Here is a 26,559-nt window from a genome sequence, read left to right on the forward strand (position 1 = left end):
CCGCAGCGGGTTAAGTGCAGGTGGTGCAAAGCACAAGGACCGGCGGAAGGATCCTGGTTCGAGCCCCAGGCTCCCCACCTTCAGGGGAGTTGCTTCACAGGCAGTGAAGTAGGTCTTCAGGTATCTGTCTCTCCCTCTCTATGTTTTCCCCTCCTCTCTCCATTTCTTTCTGTCCTATCCAACAATGACGACACCAATAACAACAATAACTACAACAACAGTGAAAAACAAGGGCAACAAAAGGGAAAATAAATAAATAAATATAAAAAAGCTGTTGGACATATAGTAAATGGAATACTACTCTGCAATTAAAGAGATGTTATTGTGTACTTCAGGACAAAAGCAATGGAACTTGTGATAATATTTAATGAAACAATTAAGGAGGTGAAACTATCAAAAAGTTTCTTTAATATATGGAATATAGAGAGTAGAAATATATGAGTAGGAATGAGATCTCTGTCCTCCTCTATGCCCCCTCCCTGCCATGGTAGCCAAGCTACAAACTCTGTAAGACTTTGTAAGAACAATGGGGGTTAATGGGAAGTAGGGTACAGAGCTTTGGTTATAGGTGCAGTCTAGAAATATACCCTGGAATTTTATAATCTTGTGAACAATTATGAAATCACTAATAAAACTAAAAAAATAAATAAAATATAAGGAGCTCTAGAGCTGAGTTCCTCACCCTATATGGTCACGCTAAAAAATTCTTAAGTGTATTTCTGACTGAATGTATTCTATAGCCCATTTTTCTGCTGCTACTCAGCATTCAGATCCAAACTCCCATTTCCTTGAAGGAAGCATTTGAAGGACGGGCTTCTAAAAAGTGACTAACAGATTCCTCATTCCAGTTCTTATGTAAAAGTCTTGGCAACCATATTTTACTGCAAAAAAAAAATTGGAGAAGATAAAACTAATGTGATTTTTAAACAGAGTTATTTTAGATTTATTAGATTAAGATCTAAGTATTTTATCTGCCAACATAGCATAGTCCTTAAAGAAAGAAGGGTGGACAGATTTGTTTTAAAACCTATATGTATGCAATTTTACTGTAGAGTTTTACTCTGGTATTTTTGGTACTGCCTTCTTCCAGCAGACCTAGGTCTAAAGACAAGTTAAATCTCTAAGTAAATACACAGGGGGTCACAGGGTTGCCATTCTAGGTTATGCACAAGGACACAGAGTCAGCTTCAAGTCCCTCCCTGCAGGGGAGAAGCTTCACAAGTGGTGAGGCAATACTGCAGATGCCTCATTTTTTCTCTCCCTCTCTGTTTCCCCTTCTCCTATCAGTTTATCTCTGTCCTATCAAATAAGAGAAAGGGAAAAATGGCCATGAGAATTGGCGGATTTGTTGTATGGTACCACATTTCAGCAATAATCCTGGTGACAATGAAAATAAGTAAATAAATAAATCAAACAGATCATCTACATAAACTATAAAGCTGACAAATCATAAAGTGTAAGGTCAAATATTATTTTAGTTTATCTTGTAGTTTAGTCATCCTAAGTACAGTGATGTTACTTTATCAGGGGCTTCAGTGCTGGGAGCCGCAGCCCAATTGCTCCCTCCTCTCAAGTGGCACCTTGTCTATAATCAGTATCCTGTGGAATAAAGCCAACACACACCTCTCCCTAGCACTGTTCAGTGATGGCATAACCAGTGAAGCATGTGGCAATACACAATTTCTAGAGCACTGATTATTCTACCTCATGCTGAATAGAAGTCATAGCCTGAAGGTTAGTCTTATTTTGGTAGGGGTCTGGAGCTCTCCATCTCTCTGAAACAACCCCGGGTAGGTAATGGAGGAGTGAAATGAATGGGTTTCAAAGGCGATCCTTGTGCTTACAGTTGCCTAACAACACTGTTATGGTTTGACCCACCCAAGAGTTAAAGAGGAAGGAAGCAAAGTGTAAAACTTGCTGGCCTTGGTTAGCTTTGACCTCAGAAGAGTGAAACGGATATAGAGCTGGAAAACCATGTGCTGTTACTGAGTTGGCATCGCAGGTTTCCCTTTGTGTCTTTATTCTCATTTTAGAGCACAAAACTCTTTGTCTGATACACAGTAACCTCATCCTCCCAGACAAAAAAAAAAAAAACCTCTTTTTTTTTTTCTTGAAAGGATTTAAATAAAGCATACCACCATTCTGATTTTATGTTGCATCCACCATTAAGAATTCATTAAGAGCAATTTTCTTTGTTGCCAATTAAGATTCCCTCAGTGGAAGTCTAGGGTTACAACAAAGGCAACCTGTTTAATACTTGTCATCTCCATAGTCTACACAAAGTAAGCCCACGAGGACAGAGTTGTGCTAATTCACAAGATGACTGATTCATACAATTCTAAGATATAGAGAAGTTATGTGTCTGAGAGGTTTTGGGTCTGGTTTTTCGTAGGGAAGAATGTGCTTTTTCTTCTCATATTTTACAGCTACTACATGTTGTAATTCTAATAATGTTCATATTTTACAGAAATTGAGATTAGAGCTCCAGCGAATGTGAGGCAGTGGTGACAATTATCTCCACCAAAACTTTATGACTTTAAAACTATAGAGAACACAAATGAATGTTTGGAATATGCCTCAATTTATTTCAATTTTCAATCTAGAGCAAATAACACTTTGCATCAGTATGAGAATGAAAATGGGCTAGCAGTGGCTCACCTGGCAGAACACATGTTAACACGCACAAGCACCTGCATTCAAGTCCAGGGAACCATGTAAGAGTGCCTGCAGTAAGCAAAGCTTCAGTAAGGAAGCTTCATGAGTGCTGGAGTGGTGCTATGGCATCTCTCCTTATTTATCTACATTTCTCTCAGTCTCTCTATCTCTGCGTTTCTAACCCTCTGTCTAGAGGAAAGAATGCAGGCATTGAATCTCAGTGATAACCTTGCTGGCAGGAAAGAAAGAAGGAAGGAAAGAAAGGAAGGAGGGGTACTTGTCTTTTTTTTTTTTTCTCTTTAGACCTGAAAAGCAGCTTTTCCATATATCTGTCTCCATCATTTAGCAACCTAGAATTTTCACACTATCAACTATCTTTCAGCTCTTTGTCATTCCTCGCACTGGTGAAGTTACAGGGTAGAGACTCTGGGAGACGGGTTGAAAAAGGTACAAACTTTTTTTTTTAATCTCTATTTGGTTACCAAAATAGACAGACCTCTATTCCTAAAGTATATTTACTTTATTGCTTTATTATTTGAGGATTTTAAGAAGTCAATTATATTTCATATTTCTAGTATATACTGTAACACAAATGGCTCTGAAAAGTTTTGACATTAGGACGTTTTGTTGCTAGTGCCTCACTCAGTCTTCTTGCCTGCAGGAAGTTTCTGAAACAAGATTATTTTTGTCTGCATTTTATTTAACCTAAGAACTTTAACTTAGAAAAACAACAAGATCTGAGATTTGATAACGACTGAAACAAGAGCATATGCATGAGGGACACAGTGGAAACCATGGGAGCCTCAAGGCCAGCGGGTTGCCTGTGTGCTCTTTGGCACAAGTGCTGCCAGTTCACAGGGACATCGGACAAACAGTGCAGGGAGCCTGGGGCAGGGAAGGGCCTGGAGAGAAGGCGGCATAGCAGAAGCTGCTTGCCAAGGACTCGGGCCAAAGGGCAGGAAAGCAAAAGCAGAGCAATACCAATGATGTGGCCCCTTCCTGAAAGCCAGGACAGCCCCAGCCTGGGACACAGTTGAGGGACATGGGTGCTGCAGGAGCTCTGGAAGTCTGGGATCTGGGGGGCCCTACCCCATGTCTCCCTGTGGGGACATAACCCCCTGCCCCACCCACACAATCCACTGTTGAACCCCTTTTGCCTGTCACCTGCCCCAGCCCCCAATACATATAGGCAGCTGCAGCTGGGGCTGGAGCCCCCCAGAGGGTGAGGTGTGCTTCAACAAGGCCCATCTGTGCAACACCTAAAAGAGGACATTCTTCTCTGGGGTGCCTCAGAAATCTCTGGGGGTTGAGGGGGCTTGCTGGCTGGCAGACGAGGGGTCCTGGGTGGGCAGGGCTCGGGTGGAGGTAGGGCAGGCAGGGATCTCTAGAGACTAGGCAACAGGCAGGAAGACAACTGGCCCCATCAAGGGTGACCCACATGGCCTAGGGCAGCTGTGGGTGAAGGGCATTCAATCCCCAGAGCCAGGCAGTCAGTCCTTTCTTGGCAGGCAGCTCAAAAGCAAGCTGGCAGCAAACATGCCACTCTGTTCTTACAGTGGCTCAGCAGATGCCAAGGCGTCAGTCCCCAGAGACCAAGCAGACGGGCAGCTGCAGGATTCCACCAATCCTCATGAACACTTTTCTTATATTTCAGATATAACATGAAAGACAGAGGAGCGGGGCGATGGCTTATTAGGTTAAGTGCACATAGTACAAAGCATAAGCACCCAAGCAAGGACCCAGGTATCAGCCCCCAGCTCCCCACCTGTAGGGAAGTCGCTTCACAAGCAGTGAAGCAGGTATGCAGGTGTCTTTCTATCTCCCTCTCTATTTTCCCCTTTCTTCTCAGTTTATCTCTGTCCTATATAAAAAATTTTATTTAAAAAAGAAAGGCCACAGGAGCAGTGGATTCTTAGTGCAGGCACTAAGCCCCGGCAATAAATCTGGAGGCAAATAATAATAAATAAATCAATTAATTAATTAATTAATTTAAAAAATGATGAAAGTCAGAGTAGGAGAGACAGAATAAAGAAAGACACCACAGCACTGCTACACCACATAGGAAGCTTCCCCTTTTCATGGTGCTCTCAGTGGTGACAAGGGGCTGAAATGCAAACCCTTACACATGGTCAAGTGCATGGTTTAGTGGGTCAGGTATCTGCCAAGCAGCAATAATTTAATTTTTTTAAACCAACTGGAACATAGTGATCCAGGGTATTAGTGTCTCTTGGGATGTGTTTAAAGAAACTCTTGGGTAGATAATTTTTTAAATTTATTTTCCCTTTTGTTGCCCTTCTTGTTTTATTGTTGTAGTTATTATTGTTGTTCTTGATGTCATTGTAGTTGGATAGGACAGAGAAAAATGGAGTGAGGAGGGGAAGACAGAGAGAGGGAGAGAAAGACAGACACCTGCAAACCTGCTTCACCACCTGTGAAACGACTCCCCTGCAGGTGGGGAGCTGGGGGCTCAAACTGGGATCCTTACTCCAGTCCTTGCACTTGGTACCACCTGTGCTTAACCTGCTGCACTATCGCCTGACTCCCAGGTAGATGATTTTTATGCTACTGATTTTCAGTGCAGAGAGATGATTGTATCCTCTAGAGATCATTAGTTAAGTGTCTGGGGCTTTTTGGTTGTTGAGATGGGGTGGAGGATGGTAATCACATGCCACATTGAGAGGTTAGGGTGTCAAAACACCATACAATGCACAGAATAACTCTACTACCAAGCCTATGATAAAAATATCACCTGTGATAAAAATAATATGTGGTCCCAAATGTCAACAGTGCCTTCAGTAAGAAACCATAGACCATACATAGCTTTTTCAGATGGGATTTAGTGAGACTATTGACTTTCAAATGTATTCAACATTTGAATTTGCTAGGTAGACTTATTCTTTATGAATTTATAGAGAATTTTCATGAACTTAAAGGCCATTGGTGACACTATGCAATTTTAGGTATGAAAATCTGAAGTAAATGCTTTGACACTATCTAGCTGAGTTACTACAAGCTGTTAGTTGTTATGTTACTTCTTTCTTTCCTTCCTTTTTTTTTTTTTTCTCCAGGATTATTGCTGGGGCTTGGTGCCTGCACTGTGAATCCACTTTTCCTGGAGGCCATTTTTTTCCATTTTGTTGCCCTCATTGTTATTGTCATTTTTATGCTGTCTTAGCTGTTGGATAGGACAAAAAGAAATTGAGAGAGGAGGGGAAGACAGCAGGGGAGAGAATGATAGACACCTGCAGACCTGCCTATATGGCCTATATTTACCTGCTTTTTCTTTCAGTAAACGAATTGTCCCACTGAGGATTTCTCAGAGCTGACTGCTCTGTCTCTCTGCACACTTTGCCCCTGGCATGGCGAACTGCCCCGGGACTCCCAGGGGCCCCGCTCTGACTCTCTTCTCAGCTTGCCAGTGGGGAGGGGGACCCAGAGCAAGCAAGCAAAAGACCACTAGTTAACATCAGTGGCAATGACAAATAACTCTATTAAAAATACAGCAGCTATAAAGACATAATGAAACCTAAGAAAATGTTTATGCTGTTGTAAAAAGATTTAACTTCAGTCAATTCAGTTGTGCTTGCATACATGGCAGGATATTCCCATATCTTTTGAATATCATATACTATACCCTGGCTTGGGAAAGAATTTAAAGTTTTTAATCATAACCAGAAAGAAGATTGTTCAGTGTTACATATACTTCACCAAAAATGATTTAGGCATAGATAAAGCTATGATACTGCAATAATTTTCATAAAACCTATCACTTCAAGCCAGCCATATTGCAAATATGTAATCAAGTATAATTTCAGGATTCAATAGATAATACATAATTCTGCTATAATATGTTTTCATTTCCTTTCAATACTACCATCTCATTTACTCACTGGTAGTTATTTTAACTATTTGAATTCCATTGTTGTTCTTTATTATTATTCAAATGAAGTTTTTTATTAGCTAATATCACAATATAATTAAAATTATTACCAGAAATAATTCTATTTCTGAAGGAAAATAGAAGCGATTACACACAAAATCTAGAGTTCTTAGTTAAATCTATAACTGAAGCGCTATTTTAATTTATCATATCATAGTAGGCCAAGCTGTTTTTATTAATTATTTTAAAGAAAACAGGAATCTATTTTTATCATGCAGGGTATTTTATTCAGAGACCATTGTCTTTCTAATGATGTATGTAAGCCACACTTGGTGACTAAATTAAATACTTTTTAAATATTTTCTATCAGATACTATCCATTATTTTTTATACTTTCTCTTAAAAGATAGAAAAACTATATCTTACATAGTTGAAAGAAAACATTACAATTTTGTTAAACATTTTTTAAGTATGATCTGTAGTATGTCTAAGGGAATATAAAATTAAGAACACACAAACTAAAGTGTTTTGTTAATTTAATATCCTGGTTTATAGTAGCAATCAGTATCAGTTTACAGTTCTCAAAAATAAATATAATACAAATATTATACCAATTATGTAAAATTAAATGGTATATCTGACAGTATTTCATTTAAACAAATAATACTGTAAGCCCCTACCTCACTAAAACTACTATTAATAAACATACAAACACACACACACACACACACACACACACACACACATATATATATATATATATATCCCACCTGTAGGAGGAAAGCTTCATGAGCAGTGAAGGAGGGCTGCAGGTGTCTCTCTCTCCCTCTCTATAATTGCTTCCCTCTTAATTTCTTAATTATATAAATAAATATAATTAAATATATATACATATATACACATACATGTATTTGTTAAATAGTACTTCATTTTTGTTACAGAGAATTAGCTAAGGAGCTTTACACTCAACTAAAATTAACCTAAAAATCAATCATAAAACTAATTAGAAAACTGGTTTCAATCATATCTCTTTGTTGTACCTCACCAACAGTTTTTCTATGTATGTAGAAAAATAAAATATTCTTTATTATTAACAGTACAGATTTGCTTTCCACTTAGAAAAATAATATAAAGGAAGAACAAATAGAGAGATCAATATATTTTTCAAGAACTATAATTATATAAAGAAGGAAAATCACTATTACTATTAAGTTGTTACCAAGGTGCATGAATAAAGTATAATAAACCTTAGCACAGAAACCAAAGGTGAAGAACTTATACAAGGTAAAAAAAGTCACAGCGTTAAAAAATACCTGCCATCTCTATGCATAGATGCAGAGAGAGTATTCTTCTACATACTCTGAGAAGATAAGAAATGAAGGACTTTAGAAGCTTAAAGACCCTTGGCAAACTATATATATATAAATGATGTTATTTGCTTATATTTGAATAGACACAGAGAGACATTGACAGGGAAGGGGGAATGGTGGGGGAATCAACCTGTAGCACTGCACCACTGCACATGACACTCCCCCATTCCCTGCAGGAATCTAGGTTCTTGCACACTATAATATGTGCCTTCTATGGAGTGTGTCACCATCTAGCCCCAACAAAATTAATTATATATAATAAACCCAATGTTATGTGACACATTATGTAATTAAGCACTAGCATATTTATACCAGACAAGAAGAAATATAGGAATTGAGAAAAGGAACCCAAATTTCAAAGCAAATCCTAGAAAGTGACAACATAAGACTGTAAAGATTTAGATACTGTAGTTTGTGATTCTGGAGCAGTGTTGTTCTTCTATTTCATGATTGCTTTTGGATTCCTAGGTATTTTCTGATTCTAGATACATATATGTAGCTTTTATTCTATTCTTAAAAAAAAAAATAGGGGGCCGGGCAGTAGCACACTGAGTTAAATGCACATGGTGCAAAGCACAAGGACGAGTGTAACAATCCCAGTTCAAGTCCCTGGATCCCCACATGCAGGGGGGTCACTTTACAAGTGATGAAGTAGGTCTGCAGGTATCTATCTTTCTCACCCCCTCTCTGCCTTCCCCTCCTCTATCAATTTATTTCTGTCCTATCCAACAACAACAAGAATAACAACAGCAACAAAACGGAAAAATAAAAAGGTATCCAGGAGCAGGGGATTTGCACTGCAGGCACCAGGCCCCAGCAGTAACCCTGGAGGCAAAATAAATGAATGAATGAATAAATAAGTAAGTAAATAAAATAAATTGGTGGTGCCATGATAAGGATTTTATTAAATTTGTATGTGGCTCTGTGCAGAACAGTCATTTTGATGATACCCATGACATGTAATATTTTTCCACTTTTTGTATCTTTTTCTATTTCCTAGAATAGTGACTCATATGTTTCAGTATACAAGAATTTCACTTATTTTGTTAGGTTTATTCCTAAGTATTTTATTGCTTTTGCTGCTAGAGTGAATGTGACTGATCTTTCTTCTTCTGACTTAGTGTTTGCATAAAGGTTTTCCACTGACTTTTGTATTTTAATTTTGTAACCTGACATAGCACTACATTATTTGATAATTTCCAGGAGCTTGCTGCTGGATTCCTTAGTTTTTCTATGTATACTGTTACGTCATTTGCAAATAGTGACAGTTTAAACTCTCCTCTTCCAATCTATATCCCTTTAACTCTAGGACTATTGTAATCAAACCTGCCTCGTACAGGAATAAAAGTACACATACTGAGCAGTGGAATAGAATTTTGAGCCCAGAACTAAGCCCACACAACTATGGACATCTAATTTTTGAGGTGGGGGGGCAATATGTCAAATGGAGGAAGAAGTACCTCTTCAACAAATGGTACTGGTAAATTGGGTTGAAACCAGAAGAATGAAACTGAGCCACTACATTTTATCATATACAAAAGTAAAATCCAAATGGATCAATGACCAGAAACCATAGAAGACTTGGTGAAAAATATTGGCAGACTCTTTTCTAAGTTTTATAGGCATTTTCAGTTATTCAAGCCCGATTGCAAGAAAAATGAAAACAAAAATAAATCAGTGAGACTATATCAAATTGAAAAAGCTTTTGCACAGCAAACTCCTTACAAAATGGGAGATGATCTTTACATGACATTTATCAGACAAAAGGCTAATAACCAAAATAATTAAAAAGGTCACCAAACCCTGCAACAACAAAACAAATAGCCCCATCCCAAAGTGGAGAGAGGATGTAAAAAGACTATTCACCAAAGAAGAGGTCCAAAAGGCCAACAGACATAGGAGTCATTGATTGCCAGAGAAATGCAAATAAAGACAACAATGAGAAGCTACTTCACCCCTGTGAGAATGTCATACATCAGAAAGGATAGTAACAACAAATGCTGGAGAGGTTGTGGGAACAAAAAGGAAAAAAAAATCAGTATCTTATACTAATGTAACTCAACTACCTTGCTTTAGCAACTCACCTGCTACCAGTTCTTGCATAATATAAAATGTTGCAATTTAAAATAATAAATAAACATAAGAAAGAAATAGAATTCTTAAGTAGCTGATGGTAATCTCTGCCCCCAAAAATACCTTTAGTACCACATAAAAAAGAGATCATTTTCCCAACTTGAGGATTCTGTAATCAAGATTAAAGCTACAGAAACTGCTCATCACTTAATAGCAAGACTTTAACTCACCTCCAGAGACTACTGTGTTGCTCCTCAAGCTGTGTTAACAGATGTTCTATGTACTTATTCGAGTCCATGTATTCCTGCATATGTGGACACAAAGGTAAAAGTTATGATAGTTCCAAGAATTGTAAGACACTACTGTATAAGAAGGATTTTTTATTGACATAACCCTTTACTACCCCACCAATTTCAAAAGTTGATGCATAGTCATTTAGAGATGTATAATACTTTTTCCTTGTCATTTGATCATTCTATAAAAAAAAGTACTGGAGAAAACAAGTTCTAGAAAGTAGATATAAAAATCCTTTTATACATTTGCATACACTAAAAATAAACAAGCAAAAACAGAAAAGACTTTACATTTGATACTAATCTATGAAACACTGCAGTTCATGTTCTACTTGTTCTGCTGTATAAATGGTTTAATGTTACTGTTCTAAGAAAAAAGAATAATGGGGTCTAGGAGGTGGTGCACCTGGTTGAGTGCACACATTAATGTGCAAGAACCCAGGTTCAACCCCCAAGTCCCCACCAGCAGAGGGAAATCTTTGTGCATGGTGAAACAGGGCTGCAGGTGCCTCTCTGTCTCTCTCCCTATCTTTTTCCATTCCTCTTGAGTTCTGTCTGTCCCTGTCCAATACATAAATAAAACTTTAAAATGTTTGAAACTTTGGAGAATTTTTTTAAATTAAAGATCCAAATGGTATACCAATCTTATATGTGAGAAAAAGACTGGATCAATAATTTAAAAGACTAGTACATGAGCTTTCCCTGCTCACTCCATTTCCATGTGGTTCAAAGGCTCAGATTCATGCTCTGTGCATGACAAGAAGCACATCCTACCCAGAGAGATATCTCTCTGTTCTTATTTACCTTTTGAAGATATGTTTGCTCATTCATTTCGTTTTAATAGAGTACTAGCTCAATTCCATTTATGGTGGTGCTGGAATTGAACCTGGGACTTCAGAGCCATAGGCATGTGAGTCTCCTGCATAACCATTGTCTCCTGACAACTTTTTTTTCTACCTTTTCATTTTTAGTTAGCCTACAGACCTCTTTTTCTACTTTATAGATTACTGTGAATTGTTTTAAAGTTAAAGAATCCATTAAAGTTACTATTTCATTAATGAATTTGAGATAATCTGGAAACTTATTAACATTGGTATTTTTTGTTTGTTTTTTTGTTTTTGTTTTTACCAGAGCACTGACTAGCTCTGGCTTATGGTGGTGCTGGGGACAGAACCTGAGACTTCAAAGCCTTAGGCATAACCATTGTGCTATCTACCCCACACTGATACTTTTGTTTTCGAAATAGATTTTTATTAATTGCTACATGCTATATTGTCCCTATAATAATCCTCACTACAATGCAGAGTTGAATAGAAAAATATACTCAATATAGTAGACCTCATGTCCTGAGTTTCTTAGTTTTACCCAAAGAGGTTTGAAGAAATAGTTCTACTTTTCCACAATAGTCAAATATACTTAAGAGTATACTAAATATCAAGCTGAACACAATTATAATACATAGCAATACCAGATAACTGCATATATTGGCTTCTAATATGTAAGAATGATTAAATAAATTAATTAATTAAATAAATAAAACACTGTACTCATTTCAAAAATTATGCAATTCATTAAATATGAAAAGATAAAGAAAAACAAAGCAAACAGTATATAACAATGTTATTGTTTGTTACGTCTATATATTGTTCTCTTTCTATGGCTTATTTGTTCATTCTATATATTTAAAAATAGACAGTGGGGTGCTGTGAAGCAGGAGAGATAGCAATAATGGTTATCCAAAAGACTTTCATCCCTGAGACTCTGAGGTCTCAGATTCTATTCTCAGAACCACCATAGCCAGAGCTGATCTCTGTCTCTCTCATAATCAAACATAAAATAATTTTAAAGATATAAAATCAAGACAGCAATTTATAAAACATAGCCCTAAAATAATGTCTATGTTTAAGTTTTGCAAAGCTATATGTATTCAATGAAATTGGCAATGAAATAATTTCTACATTATTTTAAAGCTAAGTTGGTGTTTCAACAATGAAGATTCCCCCACCACAACCACCATCTCCATTTATTCCCCTAGCTTTTATCACTGCTCCACTAAGACATTTCACCTAAGTTAGGATCAAGGAGGAAAGATCAAGTTACACCAATGTCAGAAAATTGTGAGAAGCCTCACAAAGCAACCTGCATTCCTAATACTATGGCCTATCTATAATCATTGTTTTGCCTGAAAGAGCCCCACCCATGCCATTCCTTTGAACTATCTTCTTTCTACCCTCAAGACCCTCCCTGCCTACAGGGTAGTATTAATCTTACCAGTTAAAACCCTCACAACAGTTGCTAAGGAAGTTTCTACCTTCCCAGCCCCTTTTGCCTTTCTCCACCCCTTTCCTAGTGATTTCCATTTCTGAATTGCCACTTCCAGGTCTGCCCTTTAAAAAGCCTGGGCTCTTTGATCAATATATGCATTGCATTGTCTAGCCACCACGTGTCTGTTCCTAAGTCATCGCCCTTGAGTAGCTGAGTGAATAGCAGCCCAGGCTGGCTCTGGTCGAGTTCTCTCCAACCCAGACAGTATGCGCCTGAGAAGAGGCACTCCAACGCTAGTCCAGCACACCAAGACACATTTACATAATGTTTTTACAAAGATACTGCAATAAAAACACATCTAGTTCCTTGGCTAAAATATGTGCAAATTATAATCATTTTGGAGGTATATTTCAGGAATCCTCCTTTCACTTCTTCTTTTTTTTTTTTCTCCTTTCACTTCTGAAATGAACATGTCTCAGGGCAATTAGTATGAAACACTTAAAGCAATTAGAGGCTTATGGATATGGTGAGCATTCATACTGTATAGCACACGCCTACTGAAAGTGAATCTCCTATTGTCTGATATGGTTAATCCTAAGCAAGAACCATTATAACTGAATTCTAATTATGTGCAAATCTGACATAGCATATGTTTTAAATAGAGCTTAAAACATAATTCTGTATTAAAGCTTGCAGAAATCCACAAGCTGTCCCCATAATTTTCATATTATAATCAGATCATCACAGAGGATGTCACATCCTGTCAGCAATTTTTCCTCTATCAATGCAGGGTGTCTAGTTCAACTTTGGTTAAAGAAGCATGGGCCAGGTCAGTTGTTGAAATCAACAGATTATTTTTATCTTTGTTTTATCTTTGGTCCCCTTGCTCAAGTTTAAGATTAACAGAATAAATTACAGAATTACATTCAGAACTCTATCCCAACAAACAAAATGAGTCCAAAATGATACTTTTAAATTTTTATCAAATTTGACTAAGATGCCATTATGTATTCTTTTTTTTTTTTTGGCTCCAGGGTTATTGCTGGGGCTCAGTGCCTGCACTATGCACTGCTCCTGCAGGGCATTTTTCCCTTTTGTTGCCCTTGTTGCTAATATTGTTGTTGTAATTGCTATCATTGTTGTTAGATAGGACAGAGAGAAATCGAGAGAGGAGGGGAAGACAGATGGTGAGAGAAAGATAGACACATCCAAACCTGCTTCACCACCTGTGAAGTGACCTCCCCAGCAGGTGGATATCAGGGGGCTCAAAGCAAGATCCTTAAGCTGGTACTTGTGCTTCATACCATTGACACTTAACCTGCTGCACTACCACCCGGCCCCCACAATTATGTATTTTTGAGACTTAATGTTTTCAGTTTCTTTGTCTTTTTTATTTGATAGGAAAGAAAAATACTGAGATGGAGGCAGAGATAAGAGGTTTGAAACAAAGACAGACACCTACAGAACTACCCTACTACTTATGTAGCTTCTCCTCTGCAGGGGTGACTAGGGGTTCAAACCCAGGTTCTTGAGCATGGTAACATCCAGGTGCACCATCCCCAGCCCCTGCCATTATGTATTACTGAAAGAATATCTATTAGTGAGTTCCTTTGGTTTCAAAAATATCGAGTAAGTGATTATTGTCTTTTGAATTTACCTACACTATTCACACACACACACACACACACACACACACATATATATATACTTTTCATATAAAAGTTGATAAGTATATGTTGGTCAAATGAAAGGATTCATACAGGTAGAAAATGACTTTAGTTTTTTTTTTTTTCCTTTCTATTTCATTTGATAGGACAGAGAAATTGGGATGGAGTGGTTGAGAAGAAGAAAGAGACACCTGGAGATCTGCCTCACCACTAGTGAAGCTTCCCCCCTGCAGGTGTGGAGCAGGGGCTCTAACCTGGGTACTTGCACAAGGTAATGTGTGCACTCACCATCTAGCCCCGTTAGATGTTTTTTCCCTGCAATGAAAGCAAATAATAATTTATTATATGCAGATTTCTACAATTCAGGAGCATATTATTTGTCAGAGTGGCAGTAGATTCCATATATTAATAGCAATAAAATTGATCATAAAATATAAATGAGATGGTTAGAGAGTTTTGATTTCAACCCTGGTTCTTGAGTTGATGGGGAGACATGGAAAGAACTTTAAGAACAAAATTGGAGTTAATAGAGGTAATTATATTTCAAGCTTGAGCCTGGAACCCAGCACTCTGAAGGAAGTTTCAGTGCTGTGGTCTCTTATTCTCTCTCTCTCTCTCTTCCTCTCAAAATGAATTAAAAACATAGCACTTGGAAGTCAAAGTGAGGAAAAACAGACTAGTATTCCTGAATAAAATGGTTCTGGAAGGTAGTGTCACACATTGTCAATGACTACATGAATCAGAAACCCAAATGAGCCACTACATGGCCAAAATAGACACTTCGTAATCTGATAAAACCAGTTTCAAGAGTGATTTTTCTAAATATCTTACTAGAAAGATAAAAAAAGAAAGCCTGATAATTTTATAATATTCCAAATCATTATTAAAGCACCAACAAAGTTACATTTCTTAAAAAGAAAATTTAATTATATCGCTGCAAAGAAAGCACAAACAAAATGTTTTAGAAGACTTTAAATGCTCACTGGTACAACCTTTGTGGAGAATAATCTGGAGAACTCTCAGATGCTAGAAACAGATAAAACTCTGTGGCCTGGTAGTTCTTCTCGTGTGGATATAATCTATGGAAACAAACAACATCCAACCCAAGAAATCTATGTACACCTATGTTCACATCAGCACAACTTGTTATAGCCCAAACTTGGAAGCAAACTAGGTTTCCAACAACAGATAAGTATCTTAGAAACTGTGGTATATATACACAATGGAATACTACTCAGCTTCAAAGAATGATGAAGTAGCTTTCTTCACCATATCTTTGGTGGAGCTTAAAGGAACCATACCAAATGAATTAAGCCAAATAAAGAAAGATTAATGTGGGATGGCATCACTCATGTGCAGAACTTAAGGAAAAAAAAAAAAAACCAGAAAAGGGAAGCACAATGTAAAACTTGGACTGGCATGGTGTAGTCTACCAAAACAAAGGATTCTGGAGAAGGAAGGCATGGAGAGGGATGGGAAGAGATGGCCTTGAGTTCCTGGTTCATGCTAATAGGAAAGGATTTAAGTTCTTGGAGATGACAGTGTTTTGCAGACATGAATTACGTCAAGATGCAATGTAAATCCATATATCAACAATCATAAAGTAAACCGTTTAGCCCCTCCCCTATCAAAAACGGAACCTCTTTCTAAATTTTGGTTATTAGTCTATTTTTAAAAAATTATTTATTAGTATTAATTTTACTTATTTATATTTATTTATTTTCCCTTTTGTTGGCCTTGTTGTTTTTTATTGCTGTAGTTCTTATTGTTATTGATGTTGTTGATGGTGGATAGGACAGAGATAAATGGAGATAGGAGGGGAAGACTGAGATGGGGAGAGAAAGATAGACACCTGCAGACCTGCTTCACCACTTGTGAAGCGACTCCCCTGCAGGTTTCGGAGCTCCAGCAGGCCACGCTAGCTTCGTGGCGGTAGACAGAGACAGAGACTCGGAGACACACGGCTGGGCTGGGAAGCTGTATATCTTTATTCACGAGCGGGCAAACATGTGCTCTCCTGTCTTTCTCCTCTGGCGGCAGAGAGAGACCCTTAAACTAACCACCACACAGAACTCTCCTGCATGCTTCTCCTCACACGGCGGTGCCAAGAACTCTGGAACTCCGTAGGGGTTCCCTTGGGGCAGGGACAAGCAGCCGGGAAACTAGCAGGGGCCAAACCAATTTTTCTGGCGGGGGGAGAGCTAGACCAAACCAATGTAAAGCATACAACAGGTGGGGAGCCAAGGGCTCGAACAGGGATCCTTACTCTGGTCCTTGTGCTTTGCGCCTCCTGCACTTAACCCTACTGCCTGACTCCCAACATCACGGGAAGCTCAGTGCCCCCTGAGAAATTACAGAATCAAGGGAGAAATTAAAAATGCAGGTTCCTGAGCAAAGATTAATATATATAGTAGTCAGGTGTGGTTCAGAGATCCAAGTTTACAAAGAATCAAGAAGGATATTACTGCCGGTTCTCCCTGGGGAACCTTGAAGAATGGTTTATCAAATGGAAGCTTTGGTCATTTTTGAGTTTAATTATACAAATTATTGGGTTGTCAAGAAAAGTCATGATGCATGTTTCCATGATTTTTTGAACAAAAATGTGCCCTGACATTTCTAACACCCCAATAAGTAAATCATCAATCACTGAACAAGTCAAAGCTGACTTTTTCAAAGCCACCTACAACACCTATTCTACTAAGCTGAATCAGGACATTAAAGTCAGCTGAAATTCCAATATTAGCGAATAAGACTAACCATACATATGTTTTAGGGAATGAGTAGGTGGATCTACATATGTTCTAGGGAAAACACAGACTGTCTATTCTAGAAAAATACCCTTTGCTGTATAAAGGGACATCTTTTAATGTAGTTTCTGTTTTATTTTTTTTCAAAGTTTTCTTTAAGTTTTTTTTTTTATTATCTTTATATATTGTATAGAGACAGCCAGAAATCAAGAGAAAAGGGGGTTATAGAGAAGAAAAGAAACACAGAGACACCTGCAACCTTACTTCACCACTCATGCCTGCAAATGGGGACGGGGGGCTTGATCTGGGTTCTCATGAAATGTAACGTGCACTCAACCAGGTGCATCACCACCTGGCCGAGGTTTCTGTTTTCATAATCATGCTTAGTAAGAAACTTCCTTGAAAAAAAAAAAAGGGGTACTTTTTACTGCATGAGATGACTATGCATTAATACATACTCCAGGTCTGGGTCTTATTTTCTGAATATAACAGCATCTGTGGGAACAGGGTTTGAGAATGTTGCCTGCTGAACTGCAACTTCTCATTTGCAGGGATGGCACATAAATCACACTGGGGCAGAGAACATTTCTCATGGAGTAAGGTGCTCCAGAGATTTCTTGTCACTGCATCTGAGTGCAGGTGGATTTTACTCAGAGCCAAAGATCATCTGTGCCTATATTTTCTTCATAAAAAAAAACATAAAAAGCAGACTGGTAGACTTTTCTGGGCTGTCAGAAAAGTATGTTTCTATGTTTTGCTATGAATCAAAACTTTTCCAACAACCCACATAGCTCACATGTATGCAGCCCAGGTTCGAGTCTAGACCCTGCCACACCATAGTCTCTTTTATTCCCTCTTTCTCTCAGCATCTATTAAAAAGGAAAGTATAAAAGTAATTCACTCCACAGGGCTTAGAGGTTGCTGGTATATGACAATGGAAAAGTATCCAAATTGGAGATGGAAGTGTTTTGCAGACACCTATCATGGGGAGATGAAAAATTGTACCAATGCATCAACTGGTCTGTAAGCCATTAATCTCCCAATAAAATGATACAGAATAATTAACTGAGTTTTCCTCAGTCTCACATGGCTGTAAGTTATTACTTTGATTATTTAAACCTATTGACTTATTTTAGTGAAGAGAAATCCTACTTCTCTCATTCAATTTCCCCAAAAAGATAGCTGAGAATACAAATTAATATTATTAAGCACCAAGTGTTCCTCTTACCCCAAATTCTGGCCTTCATATTCACATCAAGTGATATAATCTTATGGGAGACCAAAGATGACTTCTCACCTCAAGTCTCAAGAAATAAAAGTTTAAGGTCCTAAGTGATATGCTGTCTTCTAAGCAAGCTTCTCAAACATAATGTTCAGTGAGTTCTAAGTACAAGCATGAGGGAGATCTACATATTTAATGGAAAATGTTAAGAAGACTAAAAGTTATAAGAATTCTGAAAGGAAGATTTTAATGTTATTGACAAATGCTATAAAGTCATAGCCCAAAACATTACCATGAGTAAACTACTGTGTAAATGCTGACTCCAAGCTCATACCAAACAGAAAAAGTAGGAGATGAGATGTCTTTTTCAATTGCAGTCTCTAAATTAAAACACTGTGTTCAGTGGCAGTGCCTACTCTATACAAACTTAAAGAGCAATCACTAAGGAAGCCAGATGGAGCTGAGAATTTGGACTAGTTTGTGTGGGCCTAGGGGACATAGATTTAGTCTGTGTGGATATAGGGGCCTTAGAAGTTAACCAGTTCACCAGTTGCAATACACAGAATCTTCTGCAGAAGATACTGTGCGGCTACTGAGAATCAGCTTGAATGAATAAGGGCAACAGACTGGCATAATGATGACCACCCCATCAGCTGGGGCCCTAGTCCTGAGATTCCCACACAGACATGATGGACCAAAACCTCAAATAAATCCCTCTCTCCATTGTCATTGATCATCTTCATTAGGAACAACACAATGGACCCCTTTGTGGGCCCCCATAGGACACTGCCCTCAATGTGGATAAACAATGGTAGATACTGTAACATCCTCTAAAGGGAGGCTGGACAACACACACTATGTGCCACCTAAGGAAGGCAGATCCTGAAATTGGGACAGCTTGGAATGTTCCTACTCATGACCTCAGAATATGAGCTCAGATCTACAGGGATGCAGAGGACACATAGGCTCCTAAGCTAAATATGGGCCCCAGATCACATCAAATTGATGGGGTTTACAGTCAACAATATTTATACCCCTTTCCCATATTTGGGAGCTATTCTCTTCCCTGATCTAGCTTTCTAGCCCTTGTTCAAACTATGACATCACCTCCCTAGGCAATAACTTAGGTCCGTCTGCATATCCGATGTCAGGCTCAGGAAAAAACGAGTTGGGTCATGGGCCATTTGGAATATAACTAAAACAGGCCTATTATCTATCTACAAAACAGAGACCTCAAATCTTCATTTGCAATATTACAGCCTTTAGGTTCATGATTAATCAACAAATTGTTCGGCTTTATATCTTTTGTTGTTGTTTTTTTCAGCCACCATGTTCCAGATGCTACCGTGATGCCAACCAGCCTCCCCTGGGCAGATGACCCCACCAATGTATCCTGAAGCCCTGCTTCCCCAGAGCCCCGCTCCACTAGGAAAAGAGAGAGAGAGAGAGAGAGAGAGAGAGAGAGAGAGAGAAGGGCAGGCTGGGAGTATGGATCGACCTGGCAACATACATGTTCAGTGGGGAAACAATTACAGAAGCCATACCTTCCTCCTTCTGTACCTGATAATGACCCTAGATCCATACTGCCAGATAGATAAAGAACAGGAAAGCTATCAGGGAGGGGATGGGATACGGAGTTCTGGTGGTGGTAATTGTGTGGAGTTGTCCCCCCTCTTATCCTTTGGTTTTGTCACTGTTTCGTTTTCATAAATAAAAATTCAGAAAAAGATCAGCTTGGACTAACCTTGTTATAAAAGGAGAGTCCTAAGTTAATTATTTCATCCATTTTGGCAACTGATGTTTGCTAACATTACCAATAAGACTAATTTTACAGAAACCTAGCTGAATGGGAAACAGTTAGTATTTACATATTATCGTCTACACCAAGACCACTAGTGGTAAAATGAACTTGGGAGTAAAGCAGAATATATGCTGTTGTCACTTACTGTTTACCTATCTTGGAAGCTGACAAATGGGAAGAAAGATGTAGGAGGGTTAGACTAAGAGCAAAAAGATGTCCCAACCTACTAAAATAAAAATGATTGCATGGGGTGTAGTTATTTTCACAGGGAAACCCTTTTTTCTAGTTCACAATCTTAGGCCTGCCAAGGAAGAAAGAGGAAAAGAACATTTAAAATATGGTTAACTTTAGCCCTAGCTAAATAATCACTTAACCACATATTCTTTTTTTTAATTTCTTTATTAGAGAATTAATTTTTTACATTCAACAGTAAATACAGTAGTTTGTACATGCATAATATTTCCCAGTTTTCCATATAACAATACAACCTCCACTAGTTCCTCTGTCATCCTTTTTGGACCTGTATTCTTCCCCACAACCACTCCAAAGTCTTTTACTTTGGTGCAATTTGCCAATTCCAGTTCAGGTTCTACTTGTGTTTCCTCTTCTGATCTTGTTTTTCAACTTCTGCCAGAGAGTGAGATCATCCCATATTCATCCTTCTGTTTCTGACTTATTTCACTTAACATGAGTTTTTCAAGGCCCATCCAAGATCAGCTGAATATGGTGAAGTCACCATTTTTTACAGCTTAGTAGTATTCCATTGTGTATATATACCACAACTTGCTCAGTCACTCATCTGTTGTTGGATAGCTGGGCAGCTTCTAGGTTTTGGCTATTACAAATCTTGCTGTTAACATATGTGTACACAGATCTGTTTGGATGGGTGTGTTGGGTTCCTTAAAACATATCCCCAGGGGAGTCGGGTGGTAGCGTAGCGGGTTAAGTGCAAGTAGCGCGAAGCACAAGGGACAGGCTGAAGGATCCCGGTTCAAGCCCCCAGGCAGTGAAGCAGGTCTGCAGGTGTCTATCTTTCTCTCCCCCTCTCTATCTTCCCCTCCTCTCTCCATTTCTCTCTGTCTTATCCGACAATGACATCAATAACAACAACAATAATAACTACAACAGTGTAAAACAACAACAGCAACAAAAGGGAAAATAAATATATAAAATATATCTATATATATATATATATATATATATATATATCCCCAGGAGAGAAATTGCAGGATCATAGGGTAGGTCCATTTCTAGCCTTCTAGGAGTTCTCCAGACTGTTCTCCACAGAGGTTGGACCAATTTCCATTCCCACCAGAAGTGCAGGAGGTTTCCTTTGACCCCAAAGTCTCTTCTGCATTTGTTGCAGCTACTTTTTCTGATGTATGACATTCTCACAGGAGTGAAGTGGTATCTCATTGTCGTCTTTATTTGCATTTCTCTGACAAGCAAAGACTTGGAGCATTTTTTCATGTTTCTTGGTCTTTTGAATCTCTTCCGTGGTCAACATTCTGTCCATGTCCTCTCCCCATTCTTGGGTGGGATTATCTGTTTTCTTGTTGAGTTTGAAAAGTTCTTTATATATTTTGGTTATTAAATGCTTGTCTGATGTATGCATGTAGAGATCTTCACCCATTCTGTGAGGGGTTTCTTTGAGTATTTCTTTCTTTTACTGTGCAGAGTCTTTTTAATTTGATGTAGTCCCATAGTTTTATGCTTGCCTTAGTCTTCTTAGCAATTGGATTCTTTTTATTGAAGATGTCTTTAAAATTTATGTAGAAAAGAGTTCTGCCAATATTTTTCTCTAAGTATCTGATAGTTTCTGGTCTAACATCCAAGTCCTTGATCCACTTGGAATCCACTTGGAAGGTTTTTATGCCTCCATCTAGTCTGAATGACAGTCTAGCAGGATACAGTAGTCTTGTTTGAAAGTCTTTCTCATTGAGCACTCGATAAATACATTTCCATTCTCTTCTGGACTGCAGTGTTTGAGTGGAGAAGTCTGCTGCTAATCTTATGGGTTTTCCTTTGTAGGTAACTTGTCCTTAATTTGTCCTCGATCTTGCTCATTCTGTCTTCAGCCTCATTTATTCTATTCTCTCTCCCATCTACTGTTTTCTGGGGTTCATCTATTTTGTTTCCTTGTTCTGATAGTTTTAGCTTGTTCATCTAGTTGTGTTCTTAGCTCAGCTATTTCAGCTTTCAGCTCTCTAATAACTAAGAGATAGTTAATGTTTTCTTCCAGAGTCTCATTTGTTGTTTCTGCATTTCTGATGACCATTCTTTCAAATTCTTTACTCACTCCTATGATTATTTCCTTAACTAGTATTTGTATGTTGGCCTCATTACTTTGTGCTTCACCCTTTGGGGGGCTTTTAGCTGGACTCTTTTAGCTGGACTCATTTCTACAGTATTTCTTCTTATTGGTTTAACCATTTTATACAGTATGTTATGAGGTGCCTCTCTCAGTACTCTTCAAATTACTGATCACTCTTGTCTGGATTGACTTGTTTCAAAGAGAGGTAATTAAAGGGTTCACAGTTGTGGAAACTGACAGCTGTTTCAATATTATCTTAATCCCTGAGTTGTATCCCAGAGGTTGTTAAAAGCCCTTTTGTTCTTTTTCTTTCCCATAGGCTATGGGAGCCTAAGGGCTTTTAAAGGATAAGTAGGCTTTTTAGCTTAATCCCTTATTCCTGACTAAGAGATAAAGCAGGGTGGGGGAGAGATAATACAGTGGTTATGCAAAGAGACTCTCACAGCCCCACTGCTAGGGCACCTAGGTATAGATCTTCTCCTGAGTTTGTTAGTTCTATGTCACCTGCTGTCAGCACAGTTTCCTGGTTAGTACTCTGTTCCCTCGCTGCTGCAGCTTCTGAGGGCAGTAGCAATGGAAACTCACAGTTGTATTTGGTGTGTCTTAGGGGAGTCCTTTCCTCCCTTCAGCCATCTTTTTGTTGGTAAAACAGACTGGAGGTGGTGTCTCAACTGGTAAACTGCCAGACTGTCACCAGCCACTTAATCTCTCCCTAGGCTCCTCTCTTTCCATGTGCCATGCATTTTTGCACTCTGTTGATTTGGTGGGTTCCTGAAGTTGTTCCAGTCATGTCTTGTTGTAGTCCCAGATGATCTCCTTTGGTATTCCTCCACATATTTTTAAATAATAGATCTGGGAGTCGGGCAGTAGCGCAGCGGGTTAAGTGCATGTGGCACAAAACACAAGGACCAGCATAAGGATCCTGGTTCAAGCCCCTGGTTCCCCACCTGCAGGGGAGTGACTTCACAGGCGGTGAAGCAGGTCTACAGGTGTCTATCTTTCTCTCCCCTTCTCTGTCTTCCCCTCCTCTCTCCATTTCTCTCTGTCCTATCCAACAACAACAACATCAATAATAACTACAACAATAAAACAACAAGGACAACAAAAGGGAATAAATAAATAAATATAAAAATTAAAAAATAAAGAAAGAAAGAATAGCTCTAACTGAACCCCCCCCGGGGGGGGGGCCTCAAAACAGAGGTAAGCCACTGGTGTCCCCATTGGCAATTCAAAGGCTTGCACAAAACAGAAAGGACCCGCCAGGAGAAATTCAGGTATGAACGTCCCATTTTATTCATAAAAAGACAAGGCTTATATAGCAATGTGGAACAAAGAACATTTTTCCCATATGTCAGCAATCATAGGTTTCCAAAAGGTCAGTACCTCTATGGTGGGGAGGGCTAAGGAATGACGGGAATTGATGAGATACCAAAAGGTCAAAGCAATTAGTTACCATGAAGCAAGAAATGTTAATTATCTAAAGGTATTAAGAAAAACGTGGTGGTTAAACCAGCAGTGTGATATAAAGCAGAGAAGGGCAGAGTATTGATGTAAAACATGATGATCAAAGAACGGAGGAATAGGGTGTGTGGGGTCTCATTGTTAAGTTACTGGCAAGACAGTGTAATGGAGTATACTTTGTATATGATCAAAGATGGTGAACTTATAGTGAACTTTAAATGAACTTTCAAGCAGGCAACCATTTGGTTTACAGCAGAGGAATGAGTTAAATGTGAGAGGTTGCAGGCCTCTGTGAAGCCTGGGAGACTGACAAGGGGGAACTGAGTCGGGAATGTGTTTCTCTCCAAGCTCTATCCTCTAAAGGGAGAGACTGACAGGTGGGATCTCTTTTCAGACCTCCATCTCAAGGATAGGTGAGTTCCCCTATGCATTACCATGCTTTCACATAATCCCACACCTACAACCTTGTTAGAAATGATATTGCTAGTCTTTTCCTATATCAATTTAAACACTAAAGGGAAGGAAAAGAGTGGCAGATGTACTTTCAAGCAAGTCACCCAGACATTTATGATCCCATGAAGTTTTGAGAACCATTATTCAATAAAATGGTCAACAAATCAATAGTTCATTATCATTATGTTTATTATTTGTGTGTGATCCAAAATTTAGTTATAGGCTCAAGTCCTTTTCTCTCTTCCTCTGTCCCTTGTTGAGCGCCTTGCCTGCCCAATTTTTTTAATATTCAAGAGATACACCAAAGCACTGTTTTATCAGGAAGTTCTAATAATCAAAGTTTTTGTTGCTTTCATATGGTACTAGGATGGAACCTAGGACTTTATGCTGTAACAATTGAGCCACGTCCGAGACCCGAGCCAACTTCTGTGAGTAACACGTTGAAGTTTCTTTATAAAACATTTCATCCTTGATGTTGTTGCTGCCAGAGCTTCACTACTCTAAGCTGACATTTCAGAGACACAGAGACAGAAAGAGTTCAAAGCAACAAGCTTTCTCCTATGCTATAGAGCCTAGGCTCAAATCTGGGTTGCACTCATGACAAGGTAGATGTATTCCTAGGTGAGTTATTTTGATGGCCTTGAATTATCTCCTTTATGATGGTAGAGGACTGAAAAGTCACTAAGTGTTTTTCTTCCACTCATGAGGTGAAAATTAAAGTTTAATTAAAAATAAATCAAAACCAGTAGCACTAGTATTGCTGTAAAGCCAATATTTGTGGTAATGATATAGGTGCTATTTTAAAAATCAGCACAAGAGCAGTACCCATGATAAATAGAATAGTAGCAAATGTACTTGTGATTGATGTTAACCTGTTTTATTATTATTATTTTTAAAAACATTTACTCTAAAATTTTAAATGACTGAAACCATTTAAAAAAGAACATTAACTAACACTTGGGATCTGGAAGTTCTTTTCACTGGAGCAATCACTCTAAGCAGGAATTCCACATAAACAAATACATTCTAATGGTAAAACACAGAGAGTTCACTTAGTATTAGATAAAATTTAGCTATCCTAATCTTTTTTTATGAAACGGAGCCAGCCGTACATAGATAAGGCATGTGTTAAATCAATTTAGGAAGGCAATTTACTATGATGAGGTTAAGGAGTCAAAATGAACATCAGGGAAGGGAATTTATGTAAATATTTTAGGGGAATATAATCTCTTTATGCAAATGTCACATAATTAGTTATGCTTTTCATGCAAAATTAAATTTTCTATAATAACAAACAACATTTAAGAGTAAGGCTTAACATGAGTACGGCCCCCATATTCAATGATTGAAAGGCCATAAGTTGAGGGTAAACTGCAGGTGAATCTAATTCAAGAGTCTAGAATTGTTATTCACTCAGGTCAATCAAAACCAGCTGCAACAAGAGACAAAAATATGGTGCTGGTTCATTGTGGCACTTGCATGGATACAAGAATCACATGAGTAGAAGTAATGGAACTTATTTTTGCATCAGGCTGTTGCAACTACTATTAGGCTGATACAGTTTCTTTTAGCTTCTAATTATATTTTGGAAACCTTTGTAGTGTCATTTAATGTTTAGCAAAAAAAAAAAAGTGAAACTTCTATTTCTGGAATGTTTGTACAATCAGACTGCTTGCTGTCCAGTGCTTGACTGTTCCTGACTGACAGGCTGGGGAGAATTTGGTCTTCCAGCATGTTGAAATTCCTGGGGCACACTCTAAACATCATCACCAACAGGCAGAACCTGGAATTTCTCTCACTTGCAAAGTTTTGTGTCTATTGTCCTTTCTAGGATTTTTGGAAATTCAACTCTATATGCCTTCTGGATGCTTAAGTTGTAGCCCAGGAATAAGAAATTTCTCAGGGTATTAAATATTCAGTGCAAGGGCCAAACAGAACACTTGCAGAGTGTGCTGATTTGCCATATGTGGCACCCAGGTTTGAGCCCAGCACCCACCACAACAAAGGATGCTTTGGTGCTATAATCTCTTCTACTCACTCTTGCTCTCTCTGCCTTTATTTCTCTATCTAAAATAAAATAAAAAACAGCAACAAAAAGCATTCAGTGCAAATAATATGGAAGTCTTTTGAAAGCTGGTGCAAGTGGCTCACAGTACCATGATTACACCTACCTACCTCTACTAATCCTATCCTATTTGCTCAGTTCTTAAAATTAAACTAAAAATTTTAAAGAATATTCAAATTCCTCTCTGAGAAATGGCTCAGCCCTAAACTTTATAACTATAGCCCTCACTACATGAGAGACACACTGTTCAACCATCTACCAAAGCAGATGTGTCTTCTAGTAATCCCACTAAC

General features: G+C 38.4%; 1 protein-coding gene across 1 annotated transcript in view; it reads right to left on the minus strand.

The window, feature by feature from the left end:
- NCKAP5 (NCK associated protein 5) overlaps window positions 1-26,559 on the minus strand; it is a 1,079,978-nt gene that overhangs the window by 699,480 nt on the left and 353,939 nt on the right. Inside the window, 1 exon segment of the mRNA XM_060178101.1 lies at window positions 10,209-10,282. Coding sequence (XP_060034084.1) covers window positions 10,209-10,282 — 74 coding nt within the window.

This window comes from Erinaceus europaeus, chromosome 18, assembly GCF_950295315.1.
Source record: "Erinaceus europaeus chromosome 18, mEriEur2.1, whole genome shotgun sequence".
Lineage (NCBI taxonomy): Eukaryota > Metazoa > Chordata > Mammalia > Eulipotyphla > Erinaceidae > Erinaceus > Erinaceus europaeus.